Source organism: Pleuronectes platessa, chromosome 4 (assembly GCF_947347685.1).
Source record: "Pleuronectes platessa chromosome 4, fPlePla1.1, whole genome shotgun sequence".
Classification (NCBI taxonomy): domain Eukaryota; kingdom Metazoa; phylum Chordata; class Actinopteri; order Pleuronectiformes; family Pleuronectidae; genus Pleuronectes; species Pleuronectes platessa.
Genome location: NC_070629.1, coordinates 13881290 through 13896530, shown reverse-complemented (window position 1 = coordinate 13896530; position 15241 = coordinate 13881290). Strand labels below are relative to the sequence as shown.

Below are 15241 nucleotides of genomic sequence, written 5' to 3'. Positions count from 1 at the left end.
AAGCCTTTATAGACAGGTTGATGAGCTGAGTGGAAACAGGTGAAGCCAGCCTCGCCCCCTGCCACACATGCGCTGCAGGAGAAAGAACAGAAAGGGTAAGGGGGAGGGAGAGATAGAGAACACAAAAACCTACAACAAAACCGAAACAGAATCCTCTCAAGTTGTTTTCAAACTTCATATACGCGACATGAGAGTAACTATGTCGGGGTAAATTGCTATTTTCCTGAAACTCTGCAGCGATTCAGTTACATTTTCATTTGCTACTGGATTAAAACAGGTTATTGTGCTGGATTTTCAAAAAATTTCATGGTTATTTTGCAAGATATTGTGATATTGTTCTCCCTGCCATTTTTGTTTGTTTGTAACGTGACCATGAACTTATTAGTCGCCATCTTGATTGACCCACTTGTCACACTACGCTTGAAGGGGTGTTTGAAGGGCTGAAAGGCCACTAACCCTACACCTCATAGGGAAATGGGAAAACACTACCCCTTCACGGCCACACGCAAAACAAGGGCTAGGGCCAAGTGGTCGGGCTAAGGGGTGAATTGGGACCGGGCAAAGAATATATATCCAATGATGTGTGACTTTGCTCCAACCTAAAGAGCCAACTGAAAACAAGGAATAACTTAAATGTGCAACCTTACTGAATCAGGAATTGTGGCCCCTGTGGCCCCCAGATTTAGAAAAACCCTTGATCCGCCACTGTATCAAACCACTGAAACGTTTCTGAACCAAACTTATTATCTGCCTTGAACTCAGATCAGTTTCAGTTCGGCCCAGGGTTACTGCCCTGATTTCTGACTTTCAGGAAGACATAAACCACACGTGTCACGTCTTGCCGCGTCACCTATCAACTTATCCATATGTTCAGACTAATTGCATGTGGTTCATTCAGTTTTCAGTCCATAGCTGGTGTTCAAATCTATCCCTTGATTCATTATCAGCTGACCGGATGTGCCTGCGAGACCGAACACAGGGAGAAATATTCCACAAACTTGCAACCAGGAAGTGCTGCGGGGAATCCCGTATGTGAACTTTGAGGTTTGTTCACTCTCTGCACGTCTGGCTTCTTCTTGTTTGAACACATCCAGCTCCTGTACAGCTGAGAGGTAGGTGACATAGAAACTCTTTATATCTAGATACTCTCTCCATATAAAACCCTACACTCTGTTTATACGTGGCAATATTTATTTAATGGATTAAATACTGATAATGTACGTACACACACTTAGAGTAAATACACATTCTAGTATATTTTGTGTATCTTCTTAAATGGAACAAAGAAAAAACAACATAGTTATACAGCTGGTTAAGAAACAGTGAACTAATTTCAGTGTAATCCAAAAACAAAACAATACACGTATACACTGGTACATGAAGTAAGAAGGACCAGGAAGAAGAAACATGCTATATTAGCTGCCCCATTACTATAAATACAATACAATATTAAATAGAGGTGACCATTTGATTTCCTTTCTTTTCACATATCACATAACAAATCAATTATTGATTAATCAATAACCCCCATCATAACATATGCATTACTCAACAAGATCCAAAAGTTTCATAACGTTTTCATACATTTGATATTTTCTTAAATTGAGTAATGTTTCAGCGAGATTAGCGTTTATGGTCTTTAGATGTCTTTGATTCTTTCTGTCCTCTTAATCTTCTCTTTGTTTCCCACCAGCAGCAAAAGCCTCAGAAGCCTCCACCTCTCAACCCAGCATCCCACTTAAGTACCGCAGCCAGGCGCTGCTGCCCTGCAAGGCCAATGTTCGCCCTAAATTTGAGCAAAACCCTGCCAAGGAGGTGCGTAAGAAATACAAGGAGCAAGGGGAGAGGCGGCAGGACGGATGAAGAAGGCTCTGTCCTGTCACTAACACGGCTTTGTCTGCTCAGCCTCGCCGACAACATGAAGGACGTGTGGGTGAAAGACTACGCTGACAAATACCTGGATCAGTATTCATTCAGGCACATTATGGGACCTTTCAACCTCCTGCGTGAGTTTGCGAGGGCTTATTCAACAGTCCTCTCTCACCTGCCTGCTCCCACTTTATGGCATTTCAATTTGGAACTGTAACTACACAACTGTTACTGTGTGTAGTTTAAGTGACTGTCTCATAAGTCAGTGATCACATGTTTTGTCCATCTTTAACCATGTGAACTTCAGTAACTGTCATTCACCATGTTAGCTAAATGTCTGAGATGTCAATACAATGATTGCCCTTGACAGCCTCTCTCTGGCCCGAGAATAATAGATTAACAGAGTGATGGATCACTTCTAATGCCTCTCCTTCCATCTTTTACTCCCCGTGTAGCTGGAGAACTGGTTGAGGAGCTCACGCAGCTGCTGTGCACCAGAAAACAATTGTCCCGCGCGGCCCTCCACCTTCTGCTGGTCCCCCAGCTTCGTGGCCTGTCACTGGAAAGCTGTCCTGGTCTGGTCACCTCCGCCCTCTGTGCCCACATTACTGCACGCTGCCAGGTCAGGCTGAAACCAGTGTCTCCTGAAACCAGTGTCTCCTGAAATCAGGGTCTTATTTTACAAATACCTGTGGGCATATTTAATAGTTGGGAGTAAGCGTGAAAGATAACGTGAAGCATCAGTTGCCTCATCGCTTGCCTACACCTTTACATCTTAAAAAAAATGGTTCTTCACTGAAAGGCAATGAATCATTTGATATGTTGGGTCGAAAATTATCCAACAGTCGGAGTATTTGTTTCTTAGGGATAGAAAAATGCATTAGTCGGCCGCATTAGAAGTCTAGTCGCACCTCTGTGAAATAATAGGTCTTCAAATGCAGCCTGTGAAGGATGCAGCCCCTGAATTGAGACACAGCTTGTGTTTTCTCTTTTTTGTCCCAGGGTCTGTGTAGACTGGATCTATCTGGGGCCCAGCAGCTGCCCTCAAAGGTCCTGTGTGAAACTCTCCGCTGTCTGCCTGCCCTCCGCTCGCTCTCCCTGGCTGGTATGCCTTGTGACGCATGTGTGATCAGCACCATTGCCCATCACTGCCGTTTCCTGCGCCACCTCGATGTATCCTGCTGTCATTTCCTTTCCCCTGCTGCACTACTTCCTCTTGGAGGTGGTGCCGTCTGCTCATCCTCTGCTCGTCCTTCAAGCTCATCATTTTGGCGCACCTCTACATCTCCACCTCCTAGTTCCTCTTTCTCCTCTGCCCCCTCACCCTCCGTCTCTTCAGCCCTGCCTCCTCTCCCCCTCAGTAGTCTACTGGCTCTGGATATTGGGTTTGGGGAAGAAGATGGAGACAATGCGGTGGCTGCAGCCTACCTACTACTCTCTCTGCCTGGGCTTGAGAGAGTGGCCATGGAGGGCCTTGCCCAGGCCTGCTGTCTCATTGAGCACAGAGAGTTTAAGCAGACAGACGAGTTCAGTTACAGAGAAGGAGTTCCGAGGCTGGAAGAGGTGTGGAGGGAGAGGAGGAACAGGCAGGGGATCGATAGTTGGAGGAAGAAGAGAGAAGACGCAGCAGCAGGGGTTGAGGAAGCTGATGATGAGGAGGAGATATTGTGGGAAGACTATTGTGGTGAGAGTGAGAAAGATGCATGTACAGATGAGGAGCCAAGTTGCTCACTGAAACAAGCAGAGGAAAAAAAGCGAGGGAGAGTTTTGTCAGAGTCGGGTGATGAACACCTGATCCTGCACCTAAAAGATGTCAAGGGTGTTACTTGGGACTGTCTGGAGAGTTTAAGCCGTTTATGTCCAGACATCTGCTCCATATCCATGAACGCTGATGATGAATCAAGTACGGGTAGAAGGAGTGGGTCTGTGTTAGCTGCAGCCCTCCGGACATGGTCAGGCCAGCTGCTGAGCCTCTCAGTACAATTCCCTGGCCCTCTGGTGGATCTGCTTCCTGCCATCCAAGTTGTAGGCTCCTCCCTGGTCTCTCTCACCATGGAGGGTGTGAAAACCAGCCCCCAAACCCCTCTACTGGAGGTCATCAAGTCCTGTCCCAGACTCAGAGACCTAACCATCTTTGCTGAGCCTCCCATCATGCCAGAGGAGGAAAATGGGGAGTGGGATCGGTGGGATGATCGGGATCTGCCACAGCTGCCTCACCTCTCCTCTCTCACACTCAAGTAAGGCTACTGTTGAGATGCAAAATGTAGTACAGCAGGACTCACTCGGGGGAAGGAGTATACAGTGCCTTGCATAAGTATTCACCCCCCTTGGACTTTTTCCCATTATGTACTGTTACTAACGGGAATTCAAATAGACTTAAATAAACTTTTTCCCGTTTGATCAACAAAACATGCATAGTACTTTGGAGGTGCAAAATAAATTTTATTGTGACACAAACAATAATGAGAACAAAAAAGTTGACATCTGTTGGGTGCATAAGTATTCACCCCCCTGTGTCAATACTTGGTAGAACCCCCTTTCGCTGCAATTACAGCTGCAAGTCTTTTGGGGTATGTCTCTACCAGCTTTGCACATCTAGAGATGGAAAGGTTTGTCCATTCTTCTTGGCAAAAAAGATGAAGCTCAGTCAGATTGGATGGAGACCGTCTGTGAACCGCAATCTTCAAGTCTTGCCATAGATTCTCTATTGGATATAGGTCTGGGCTTTGACCGGGCCATTTTAAGACATTAACATTCTTTAATCCAAACCATTCCTTTGTAGCTCTGGCTGTATGTTTAGGGTCATTGTCCTGCTGGAAGATGAACCTCCGCCCCAGTCTCAAGTCTTTTGCAGACTGCATCAGATTTTCTTCAAGGATTTCCCTGTATTTGGCTCCATCCATCTTTCCCTCTATTCTGACCAGTTTCCCTGTACCTGCTGAAGAGAAGCATCCCCACAGCATGATGCTACCACCACCATGTTTCACTGTTGGGATGGTGTGCTCAGGGTGATTTGGCAGTGTTGGGTTTTCGCCACACATAGCGTTTTGCGTTGAGGCCAAAAAGTTCAATTTTGGTCTCATCTGACCAGAGCACCTTCTTCCACATGTTTGCTGTGTCTCCCACATGGCTTCTGGCAAACTCCAAACGGGATATTTTATGGATCCCTTTCAACAATGGCTTTCTTCTTGCCACTCTTCCATAAAGTCCAGATTTGTGGAGTAGACGACTAATAGTTGTCCTGTGGACAGATTCTCCCACCTCAGCTGTGGATCTCTGCAACTCCTCCAGAGTAACCATGGGCCTCCTGGTTGCTTCTCTGATTAATTTTCTCCTTGTCCGACTCTTCAGTTTGGGTGGACGGCCTCCTCTTGGTAGGTTTGCGGTTGTGCCATATTCTTTCTATTTTCTTATGATGGATTTTATGGTGCTCAGAGAGATGTTCAAAGCTCTGGATATTTTTTTATAACCTAACCCTGCTTCATATTTCTCCACAACTTTATCCCTGACCTGTTTGGTGAGCTCCTTGGTCTTCATGATGCTGTTTGTTCAGTAATGATCTCCAACAAACTCTGAGTCTGTCACAGAACAGGTGTATTTATACTGAGATTAAATTGCAGACAGGTGGACCCTATTTACTAATTATGTGACCTGCAAATGTGACTTGTGAATGCAATTGGTCGCACCAGATCTTTGTTAGGGGTTTCACAGTAAAGGGGGTGAATACATATGCACTCAACACTTTTCAGATTTTTATTTGTAAATAATTGTGAAATCCATGTAATATTTCCCCCCACTTCCAAATGATGCACTATTTTGTGTTGGTCCATTACATAAACTCACGATGAAATACATTTTAATCTGTGGTTATACCATGACAAAATGTAGAAAAGTCCAAAGGGGGTGAATACTTATGCAAGGCACTGTATTTGAACTATTGCAAAAGATCAGTGACATATAAATTTGATAGATCCAGCAGATTAATTGAGATTAGATTGACTACTTATATCAAATGTATCCTTTGTTTCTCCCATATGTCGACAGATTCTCTTACAGTCACAGCCAAATGAAACCTGCCATGTCCTGGATGTCCCTGAGGAAGACGCTCAAGTGTCTCCTAATTGGTTCTCCTTTACTGGAGAAGCTAACACTGGTCTCCCTGCCGTGCCCTCTGGACTGTGTTTTAAAGTGTGTATTGGGCCCACACCTAAACCCCCGTATGGAGTTTACAGACGTACCCCCCGTGCCACTCAGACGAGTACAGCACATTACACTGCAGCGGACAGATGTGACGATGGTAACAGTGAAAAACATAATTCAACACAGCAAGAGACTCAAGCTTGTGGATGTGAGATACTGCTGGCAGATCAGTAAGGTTGAGTGGCTGAGCTGCATGAAGTCCAGTGAAGTGCAGGTGGTCTGGGTGTAAAGAATAAAGTGTATTGTTTTGAATTCAAATATAAATATAGCACAATGCAAATGTACAGTGTCAACTGTATTAGTAGAGTTGACAATGTGGAACTATCACTGCTTATATTGAGAGCCCGAGCAGCGACCAGTGTGTGCAGACCCTATTGGATTTTGTATTTTTATCCTTCCAATGAATCCCAAATTTGGCGTCCTAAACTTTTGAAATCACATTACAATCTAAAAACCTTGATGATGAAAAGTTGTGCACTTAGTGAGTTTTTGTTTCACCGTGAAACAATAAGTGGTTGTAACTTCAGTGTACACTCTCCAATCTGCTCCAAACGTGTGTATGAATACATGTTCCTTTTTTACCTGGAACACTTGAATCAGTCCAAGATTTGATTATGTTTGATCAAAAATGTCTCTTCCTCGTTTGATGTTGTTAAAAATGAAAACAGAATTGCGGGTGGCCAACTGTCAACTTTACAACCACACCAGGAACACTATAGTTCACAGTATCATTTTTAATCATCATCATACATGGATATGTTACTGATGCCATGCTTAGAATCACGTAGAGAGAGATGGAGAATTAAGATTTTTTGAGAAATAATATATTTTGAGAATGCAGTTTTGTTACCGACACAGTGTTTGCCAGACTCAGTGCAGACGTCCTGCAGAAAAACATCTGACTGTTGCTAATGGAAGTGGCCTTTAATGTCTTCCCCAAACACTTTATTACACAGCACACACAACACTATATTTCTGACACGCAGTTGTGATCAGCAGTGAGAGCTTTCATTGAATGAATTTTTGCTAATTTCACAATAAATTATGTATGATACTCTTTTGTCTGCGTTTTTATGCCTCGTGAAATATCATCGGTTCCTCTTATTTGCTCTTACTGATTATAACAGTTAGAACTTTAACTGTTGACTTGTAAAAGCCATATTTAAAAAAAATGTCAAATTCTCTCCAAAATTTATAAGAAATGGAATCCATAAATAGTTCCATTTAAACAGTACCCAACCCTAGACAGGGGTCTCAAATTGTATTGATAATGGTCTTACTATAATGAGACATACAAATCTTAAACAAATGACAGTATATTACTCTAAAGTCAGTATTTATATGAAAATGTGAATTAAATTAAATCCTCCTTCTGTGTAGTAATTCAGTGATACTCCTGACTAATGTTGATTTAATAATAGAGTTTAATCAGGTTTTTACATCAGTTTTAAATAATCACAATAAAGTGATGATTTAAATAAATATACTGAATCTTAGCGCGGTTCCTTAAACAAATTAAGACGTAGAAATTAATCTCTTGTTGAACTCTATGGTTGAACTCTACGTCCAATGCTATAGATTTCATAGATAGTATCCGTGTTTGGTTGCATGTCGCCGCTCGGGTTGCTGTTGGGCGGTGTATTGGATTATTACACCGTGTCTGTAATCTTCGCTTCACCTCCGGGCGACGCGGAGGAGCAAAGCAAACACACCGCGTACGACACGAACACGTCACTCGCCGGAGACGTTCTTCTGCCACATACTCGCTCAGCGTTTAGCCAGCGGTTCGCAGCTGGCTGCTCAGAAATGTCACGTTTTCGGGGAAACGGGAGACTTCCGCTGGTTTGTTAGTAAGTATCGACTCAGCTTAACGCCGCGAACGTGTAAAGCTGCTGCGTTTACACTGACGACCCGTGGAACTACGTTAAATTCTTGTGTTTTAGCTAGCTCCTGTAGCCGAGCGTCACTCCTTGCAGCTAATGCTAACGCTACCTGCTGTTTTGGTTTTACTTCAGCGTTTCCCTGCGGTTCCAACAACTTGTATTTATAATTTCAATACACGAACCTGCACCCGTACAGCACCCACAGCGAGGAGAGGACATTCGCGTCCTCTTCGTCTCACTTGAGGCCTTTGTCGTAGAAGAGCGCAGAACCTGAGTTTTTTTAAGGTTAACTCTTAAACCGACTTGTTTTTTTTTCTATCAGAAGATCATGATGAAGCAAAGCGGAATGGAGCCGTGGAATAAGCCCAACCCGCCTCGCTCAGTCTGATCAATGAAGTACGTCAACTGAAGCCTGAAGTAGAAGACGAATTGCACCATGGGAAGGTTTGTTAGCTGTCATCTGTGGTATTTTATCTTGATTGTCCCATCTGTCTCATATCTGTGACATTACAGATCGTCTGTGCTCATTCTCTTCTTTCTTCTACTTCCTGGCAGGATCAGCTTTTCGTGCCTCTTCCCAGCCTCTTGGCACTTCAGCCTGTCGTCCCAGGTTCTTCCTCGGCTCCTCGTCCCTTCCCTCAGACAGCTGCTCTTCATCGGCCTGGTGCTCTGCCTCATAGGACTGCTCTACCTGCTGCTTGTCACGGGAAAGGGCCACGCCAGCTGGATCAGGAAGGAAAATAATTTCCACAGGTAACCCAACAACCGCTGTCTCTAAGTGTTTATGTCATGAGGGTCACCGGTAATATTTTGGCATTGAACATTTTGGTTGCTTTCCAAAAGGCACTTGGCAAGGGTGACTGATGTGGATGCGACGGATACCAGCAACCCCGACCTGAACTACGGCTTGGTGGTGGACTGTGGCAGCAGCGGCTCTAGAGTATTTGTTTACTGCTGGCCCAGGCACAATGGTAATCCTCATGAGCTGTTGGACATCCAGCAAATGCGAGATCAACACCGCAAGCCAGTGGTAATGAAGATCAAACCGGGTAAGCACCCCAGAGCTAGGCTTCATCAATTAATTATTAAAATGAGAGGTTGTTAAACAAACAGTGCTAATTATTGAATTTTCAAAAACTCAAATGACTTAATATAATCTATTGTATATTTACCTATTCTAAAACCAGATGTTTGGTCTTTGTTTTTTCCCTGTAGGTATTTCTGAATTGGCTAAAACACCAGAGAAAGCCAGTAATTATATTTATCCACTGCTGAGCTTTGCAGCCGAACACATTCCCAAAAATAAGCACCAGGAAACCCCTTTGTATATACTCTGCACAGCTGGAATGAGAATCCTACCTGAAAGGTACAGTAATAATATTATTAGATCTAAATAAGACTGCATGAAATGTTAAGACCTCTGGTATATCAGCAGTGAGGAGATTTGGGCTGGACCAGACCAGTTTACAAAAGTTTACCACTAAAGCTGCTCTCAGATATGCACTGAACTCTGGATGATCTCCTGACATTATCCTGAGGGGCTGTATGTGAGAGCACAAATGTCTGAGCGAAAGGTTCTGGACTTTCTCTGGACTTTCTCCTGCCAGCTCTCTATAAAAAAGTCTGGATAATGTCAGAATGAGCCAATTTGAGAACACAGCAGGAGATCCTCACCCTTCACTGTGAGTGTGTGGGTGTTGATGTTTCTATCATGTTGACACAAAGCTTTTTTTTAATATGTCGATATAATGTAAACAAAAACACATGATCCCTGCAGTGAAATTTCTGCATTACTTCCTGCCTGCTCCACCACGCCTCATGTGATACTCCGGAGATTTGTGATCTTGTGAACGCGTCTGATCAGAGATCTCCTGCTGTGTTGATCATGTTTGAAAAGCAAATTACGGAAAACGCGGACATTCTCATGAGTTCATGTACTTGACTGTATTGACTCACTGTGAACATCTTACACCAACAAATTTAGAAATTGGAGCTCCTCCATGTTGTCGACCTCTGCTTGGCAGTAAATTGCACACAGCTCGTCGGACACTATGACACTGCTGATCAATTTATAAATGAAGAATATGTCTTACTTTTATTGTTTTAACAATCATTAACCATCATTAAATCTAATTGGTTTAAACTCCTACACTTGACTGGACTTGCAAAACAGGTAATCAACCTTATCAACAGCACTTACTGTTTTGATATGAGAAAAAGAAAAATCTGACCCTCATGATGAAGTTTTGTGTTTGTTTAACCGCAGTCAGCAAGAAGCTATTCTCGAGGATCTGCGCACCGACATCCCAGTCCACTTCAACTTCCTCTTCTCCGACTCCCATGTTGAAGTCATTTCTGGAAAACAGGAAGGTAAATACAAGGAATAATGAAATAGACAGCAATAGAAAGCAACAGTCTCAGCTTCAATCTACTGCTGCCAAACCATTGTTTATAAGCAATTTTATACAACACAACTGATTTATTTATTAATGGAGACGAACAGACTTATTGCCAGTGGTTGTAGTTGCTATATGGCACTCTCTTTTGTATTGTAGATCTATTTTTTATTAGTTTAATTAAATTTGAATTAAAAGTAGTGCAGCATTGGTAATTCTGCAAACATTTAATATGATAACTCTGAAATTACTTGGTTTGTTTTAGGTGTCTATGCATGGATTGGAATAAACTTTGTCCTTGGAAGGTTTAACCATGTGCACAATGGTAAGAACCCAAGCAGGTAATACACTGAGTACATCCATGCTTTCCCCTTTCAACATCTAATGTGCTACAGTTCACCCGAAAAATCATGCACTTGTCTGGTAAACAAGTCTTTTATTACACATTATCCATGTGATGTATCTTCTCTGCCTGATTGTCTCACATTTACCTTGTCAATCGTTGAAGATGGGGAGGCTGTAGTCGAGGTTCATGTCCCGGGCAGCGATCAGCAGGAGGCTCTGGTGAGAAAGAGGACTGCCGGTGTCCTGGACATGGGCGGGGTCTCCACACAGATTGCATACGAAGTGCCCAAAACTGTAAGCTTTGCTTCTCCACAACAGGTTATTATCCACAACCAATTCTCTTTTTGTGCTGTCTTTGTTTTTTTGTCACTCACCCTTTGTTCTTCTCCCTCCTTCTGACATTCCCTGATTAAACCTGTATGCACCATTTTTGTCCCCGTGGAGATGATCTGCTTTCCATTCATCACTGTTGAACGCATACTGTAAGCCTGCTGCATGACTCCATAGCAGGATTAAGGACGAGAACATGAAGTTATCTATGTAGAGATCATCACATATTATGGAAGTTGTCAGTGTAAGGATGTAGAAGTTAGTATTCTGTCCTGTTTGCTGTCACTTATTAGACAGTTTTATCTTCTGTTGTGTGATGTTTTTAAAAACACTTAACTGGACATAACACAAGTTAAACCCGCTCTTGTTGTGACCTGCTTTAAAAATCATTTAATCCTTGAATGTCAGTATTTCTGTCATCTAGATATGATAAACAGATATGGATGTGTGTGGGTTATTACGAGGTTATCCTCATTCCCAGGACGGTTTTTGTTTGTTCCCATAGGAGGAAGTTGCTAAGAACTTACTGGCGGAGTTCAATTTGGGATGTGACGCACATCGCACAGAGCATGTTTATCGTGTTTATGTGTCCACCTTCCTGGGTTTTGGAGGAAATGCAGCACGCCAAAGATATGAAGAAAGCCTCACCAGAAATACTGCCACTCGAAACAAGTGAGATCCAGTTTTTTCCACCTTTCTCTTGTAAATGTTTTTGTGTGTATTCACACTGTATAACTGGTTTGTTCAGGTTCTTGGGTCAGCAGATTGGTGAGACAGCAGAGTCTCCCCTCCTGGACCCTTGTCTGCCCGCAGACCTGCAGGATGAGATTGGTCCATCTGCACAGAAGCTCCATCTGCGAGGCACAGGAGACTTTGACCAGTGTCGCCAGATTCTCCAGCCGTTCCTCAACCACACAAATGAGACCCACACCTCCCTCAATGGTATCTACCAGCCGGCCATCGACTACAGTAACAGTCAGTTCTATGGCTTCTCTGAATTCTACTACTGCACGGAGGATGTGCTGCGCATGGGCGGGGATTATAATGCTTCAAAATATATACGGGCTGCTAAGGTAAGTGCCACATAGAAAAATCACTCAGTAACTAACTTAGTTTTCCTCTTAACTTCTTTATCTGACTAGAAATAAGATGTTCTTTCTCTTAAAAGCATTATTTTTTGGAAGTTAAGTTCAAAGTTGCCACAAAGCTCATCATCACACTAAATTCTTAATTTATCTTCGTTTTATCCTAACAGTGTTTTCTCTCTTTCTGTTTAACTGACCATTTAAAATAAGGACTTTTAATCCATCATGCATTTAATGTTTTGCAAGGATATTCATTTACTTACCGGATGTTCAGGATTTGATTTAGGACAGGGCGAGGAATGTTATCAATTATGTTTGCCCCCTCCAATTTACCTATGAAAACATGAATCCCTGATTGGCCTGTGGCGTGCAATGCTATTGCTGATGTTGTTGGTTGATGTTTATCCCTTTCAGAGTTACTGCGCCACCCAGTGGAAGACTCTGAGAGAGCGCTTTGACTCTGGCTTGTATGCTTCACATGCTGATCTCCACAGACTGAAGTAAGTCATACAGGATTATTCTAAAGCTCAATTAATTCCCTCGCTCACACCTATAAAAAAAATGCCGGGTGGTTTGTGCAAAATGTTTTTAATCATTGTCTTCATGTTTCTGCCTCCAGGTACCAGTGTTTTAAATCAGCTTGGATGTATGAAGTATTACACTCAGGCTTCTCTTTCCCGGCCAATTACAAAAACCTAAAGACGGCGCTGCTGGTCTATGATAAAGAGGTCCAGTGGACTCTTGGCGCTATACTTTACCGAACACGGTTTCTGCCTTTGAGGTAAGAAAAAGGTTTTGGTTCATAGTCGCTTTAATCAAACAAGGGTTCATCCCATCTAATTAAATAAGCTTTTCAGTGTAAGTGCAGGAGTGATTGTTTGTCTTCGATAACAACACACTCTTATTTTGAGCATAAGTGGGGAATTGAAACAATGTCCATACCTGAGATTGTCTGGTAAAAGGACACTAAGTATTAAGGTTTACAGAGAGTGTGGCTTTTCAATGCATTTGGCAGCACAACATAAATTATATTTCAGGAATTTCTATGATCTTGGTGACTTATTATTACACCTCTATATAAAAAAAATTATTTATATATATATCTTGTGCACCCCGCAAACAGAGTCCCAAACCTGTCCTCTCAATAAAGGCAAAAATTACTTCAAAAGATAATAAGTTTAAATCTGAAAAATTAGTTCTTATGTGTGTAACTTCTAGAAAGAGTTTTCTTTTGAGCATTTTGTTGCTGAACAGAAATTTAAACCAAGCTTAAACATTATCAGGATTTTTATCGCATCATCTATCAAATCAAACTATCTTAGGTCTTAACACATTTTCTCTTTGTTGAGAGCTGCTTTGTTTTCTGCCTATTTCAGGGACATCCAACAGGAAACCTTGAAAGGAGCTCACTCTCACTGGCGGCACAACTTCTCCTTCGTCAACAACCACTACTTATTCCTGGCATGTTTCTTCATTGTGCTGTTGTCTATTATGTTGTACCTGATGCGACTCCGCCGCATCCACCGGCACGCTGCCCAACGCTGCACCACCTCCTCCATACCGTGGTTGGAGGAGGGCCTCAGCTCACCCACACTTCCATCACCCTCTAAACTATTCAGTACTGAGATCTAGACAAAAGAGGAACATTGTTTGTGAGCCCTCAGGCTTGGCTGAGCCAATGTTTGTATTTAATTTATTTAGTTTGACATGAAAATGTATTTTTTATATGGATACCGGTCACACCTTTGCAGCTGCCTAAAGGTGACTTCTACTTAAATCATAAAATTAATAAAGACAAACACATCGGTACTTTTCCCGTAAAGGGAATCTTCCATACCCAAATAAAGTATCTAAACTTTCACAAAGTTTGACAAATATACCACAGTGGCGATTTTTTTTTAAAGTGTGTGTGGGCATTTGCCTTTTCTTTATGCCTTTTTTATATGTGCAACATCACATGTTTTTCTCTTTTTTCAAATACGGAAACCTGAAATGCAATACGATTCATAATTAGTGGAAGAAGCACTTTGTAATGCAGATAGAAATAAGAATGCACAACGCCTCTCAGCTGGAATGGTCTTTTTTTTGTGTGCCTGTGACTATCACATTTTTTTTTTTTGCCTCTAGTGCAATACATGTCTTGACACTGTTGGTAAATTCTCCAAAACCTATCAATTCTTTTTGTATAGTATCAATCTCTATTGAAGCCCTACTTCACGTTGGGTGATCTGATTATCATGTTGGATGCTGTTGCATAAACTGTTGTTTACGTTGGGCTTCATTTTCAGAAGCTATCATATCACTGCTGCGAGGGGATTGTAAATGAGGGCACATTTATCTGTCCCGTTATTTATATGAAAATGGTGTATTGAAATGTTTGCACAGATGAATGCAAAATAAATATTGTCAAATTTCAATTAAGTTATAACGTTTTTTTGTGTGTTTATTGCTTTTTAGCAATAGTGTCAATAAAAAATCCAAACGAGAACAGACACAGTACATCATGGTAGTAACAATAGCCCCAGTCATAATCAAATTTAACACAAAGCAGTTTAACTTTAACTAGACAGGTGTATTTATATATAGAGAGATACTTCTAAGATAACTTATTGAGATGGATTCATGATCTCTCAAATTGTATAATCAGCAACAAATAATAAATAACACTTCAATCAGATCATATATTACAAAAGGAAAACTACATGTCACACACACACATGTAGTTAAAAAATGAAGGACCAGTGAACCGTCCTCCTCTAGTGAACATAAAACCTGTCTGATCCCCACTGAGACATAAAAGCTTCCAGGTTACTGGTCAGGCCCTAGAAGGTGTGTTTGAACCTTTGACGGACTTCACCACATCTGTCCAGCCCCTACCCAACATCTGATTCTTCCTGCTCTTCCAGGTGGACAGTTTAGCCATACCAAACAGGAAGTTAACCAGAGAGAGAGAGAGAGAAAATAAAAGGTAATTCACAGCAATGTTCTTTACATCAGACATAACACACTAGTCCTCGTCCTGAACATTTTTTAGTGCAGGGTCCATATCTTATCAAACACCCCTCCTCTATCTTCATAGTTAAAAAGGTTTTATGGTAAACTTGTCTGGCTGTTTATTTAATGAGGGAGAGAT

At 42.1% G+C, this 15241-nt stretch overlaps 2 protein-coding genes across 6 annotated transcripts; both read left to right on the top strand.

The window, feature by feature from the left end:
• Positions 1–971: 971 nt before the first annotated feature.
• On the top strand, positions 972–7123 carry si:ch211-214j8.12 (uncharacterized protein LOC100000539 homolog). Of its 4 annotated transcripts, none has more exons than XM_053420397.1 (6): positions 972–1112; positions 1694–1815; positions 1906–2006; positions 2325–2491; positions 2872–4106; positions 5914–7123. In XM_053420397.1, exons 2-6 carry the CDS (start codon positions 1778–1780, stop codon positions 6296–6298), a joined length of 1926 nt encoding a protein of 641 aa, XP_053276372.1. In that variant the 5' UTR covers positions 972–1112; positions 1694–1777; the 3' UTR covers positions 6299–7123. The 4 variants fall into 4 exon arrangements, with proteins under 4 accessions (XP_053276372.1, XP_053276370.1, XP_053276371.1 ...); XM_053420396.1 differs by having other exon boundaries at positions 980–1112; positions 1697–1815; XM_053420395.1 differs by having other exon boundaries at positions 1694–2006.
• A 639-nt stretch (positions 7124–7762) lies between these two features.
• On the top strand, positions 7763–14529 carry entpd4 (ectonucleoside triphosphate diphosphohydrolase 4). Of its 2 annotated transcripts, none has more exons than XM_053420400.1 (13): positions 7763–7919; positions 8275–8396; positions 8508–8705; positions 8796–9001; positions 9168–9318; positions 10219–10322; positions 10614–10673; positions 10857–10987; positions 11529–11695; positions 11772–12096; positions 12523–12608; positions 12728–12889; positions 13485–14529. In XM_053420400.1, exons 2-13 carry the CDS (start codon positions 8389–8391, stop codon positions 13738–13740), a joined length of 1854 nt encoding a protein of 617 aa, XP_053276375.1. In that variant the 5' UTR covers positions 7763–7919; positions 8275–8388; the 3' UTR covers positions 13741–14529. The 2 variants fall into 2 exon arrangements, with proteins under 2 accessions (XP_053276375.1, XP_053276374.1); XM_053420399.1 differs by having other exon boundaries at positions 10857–11011.
• Positions 14530–15241: the final 712 nt, after the last annotated feature.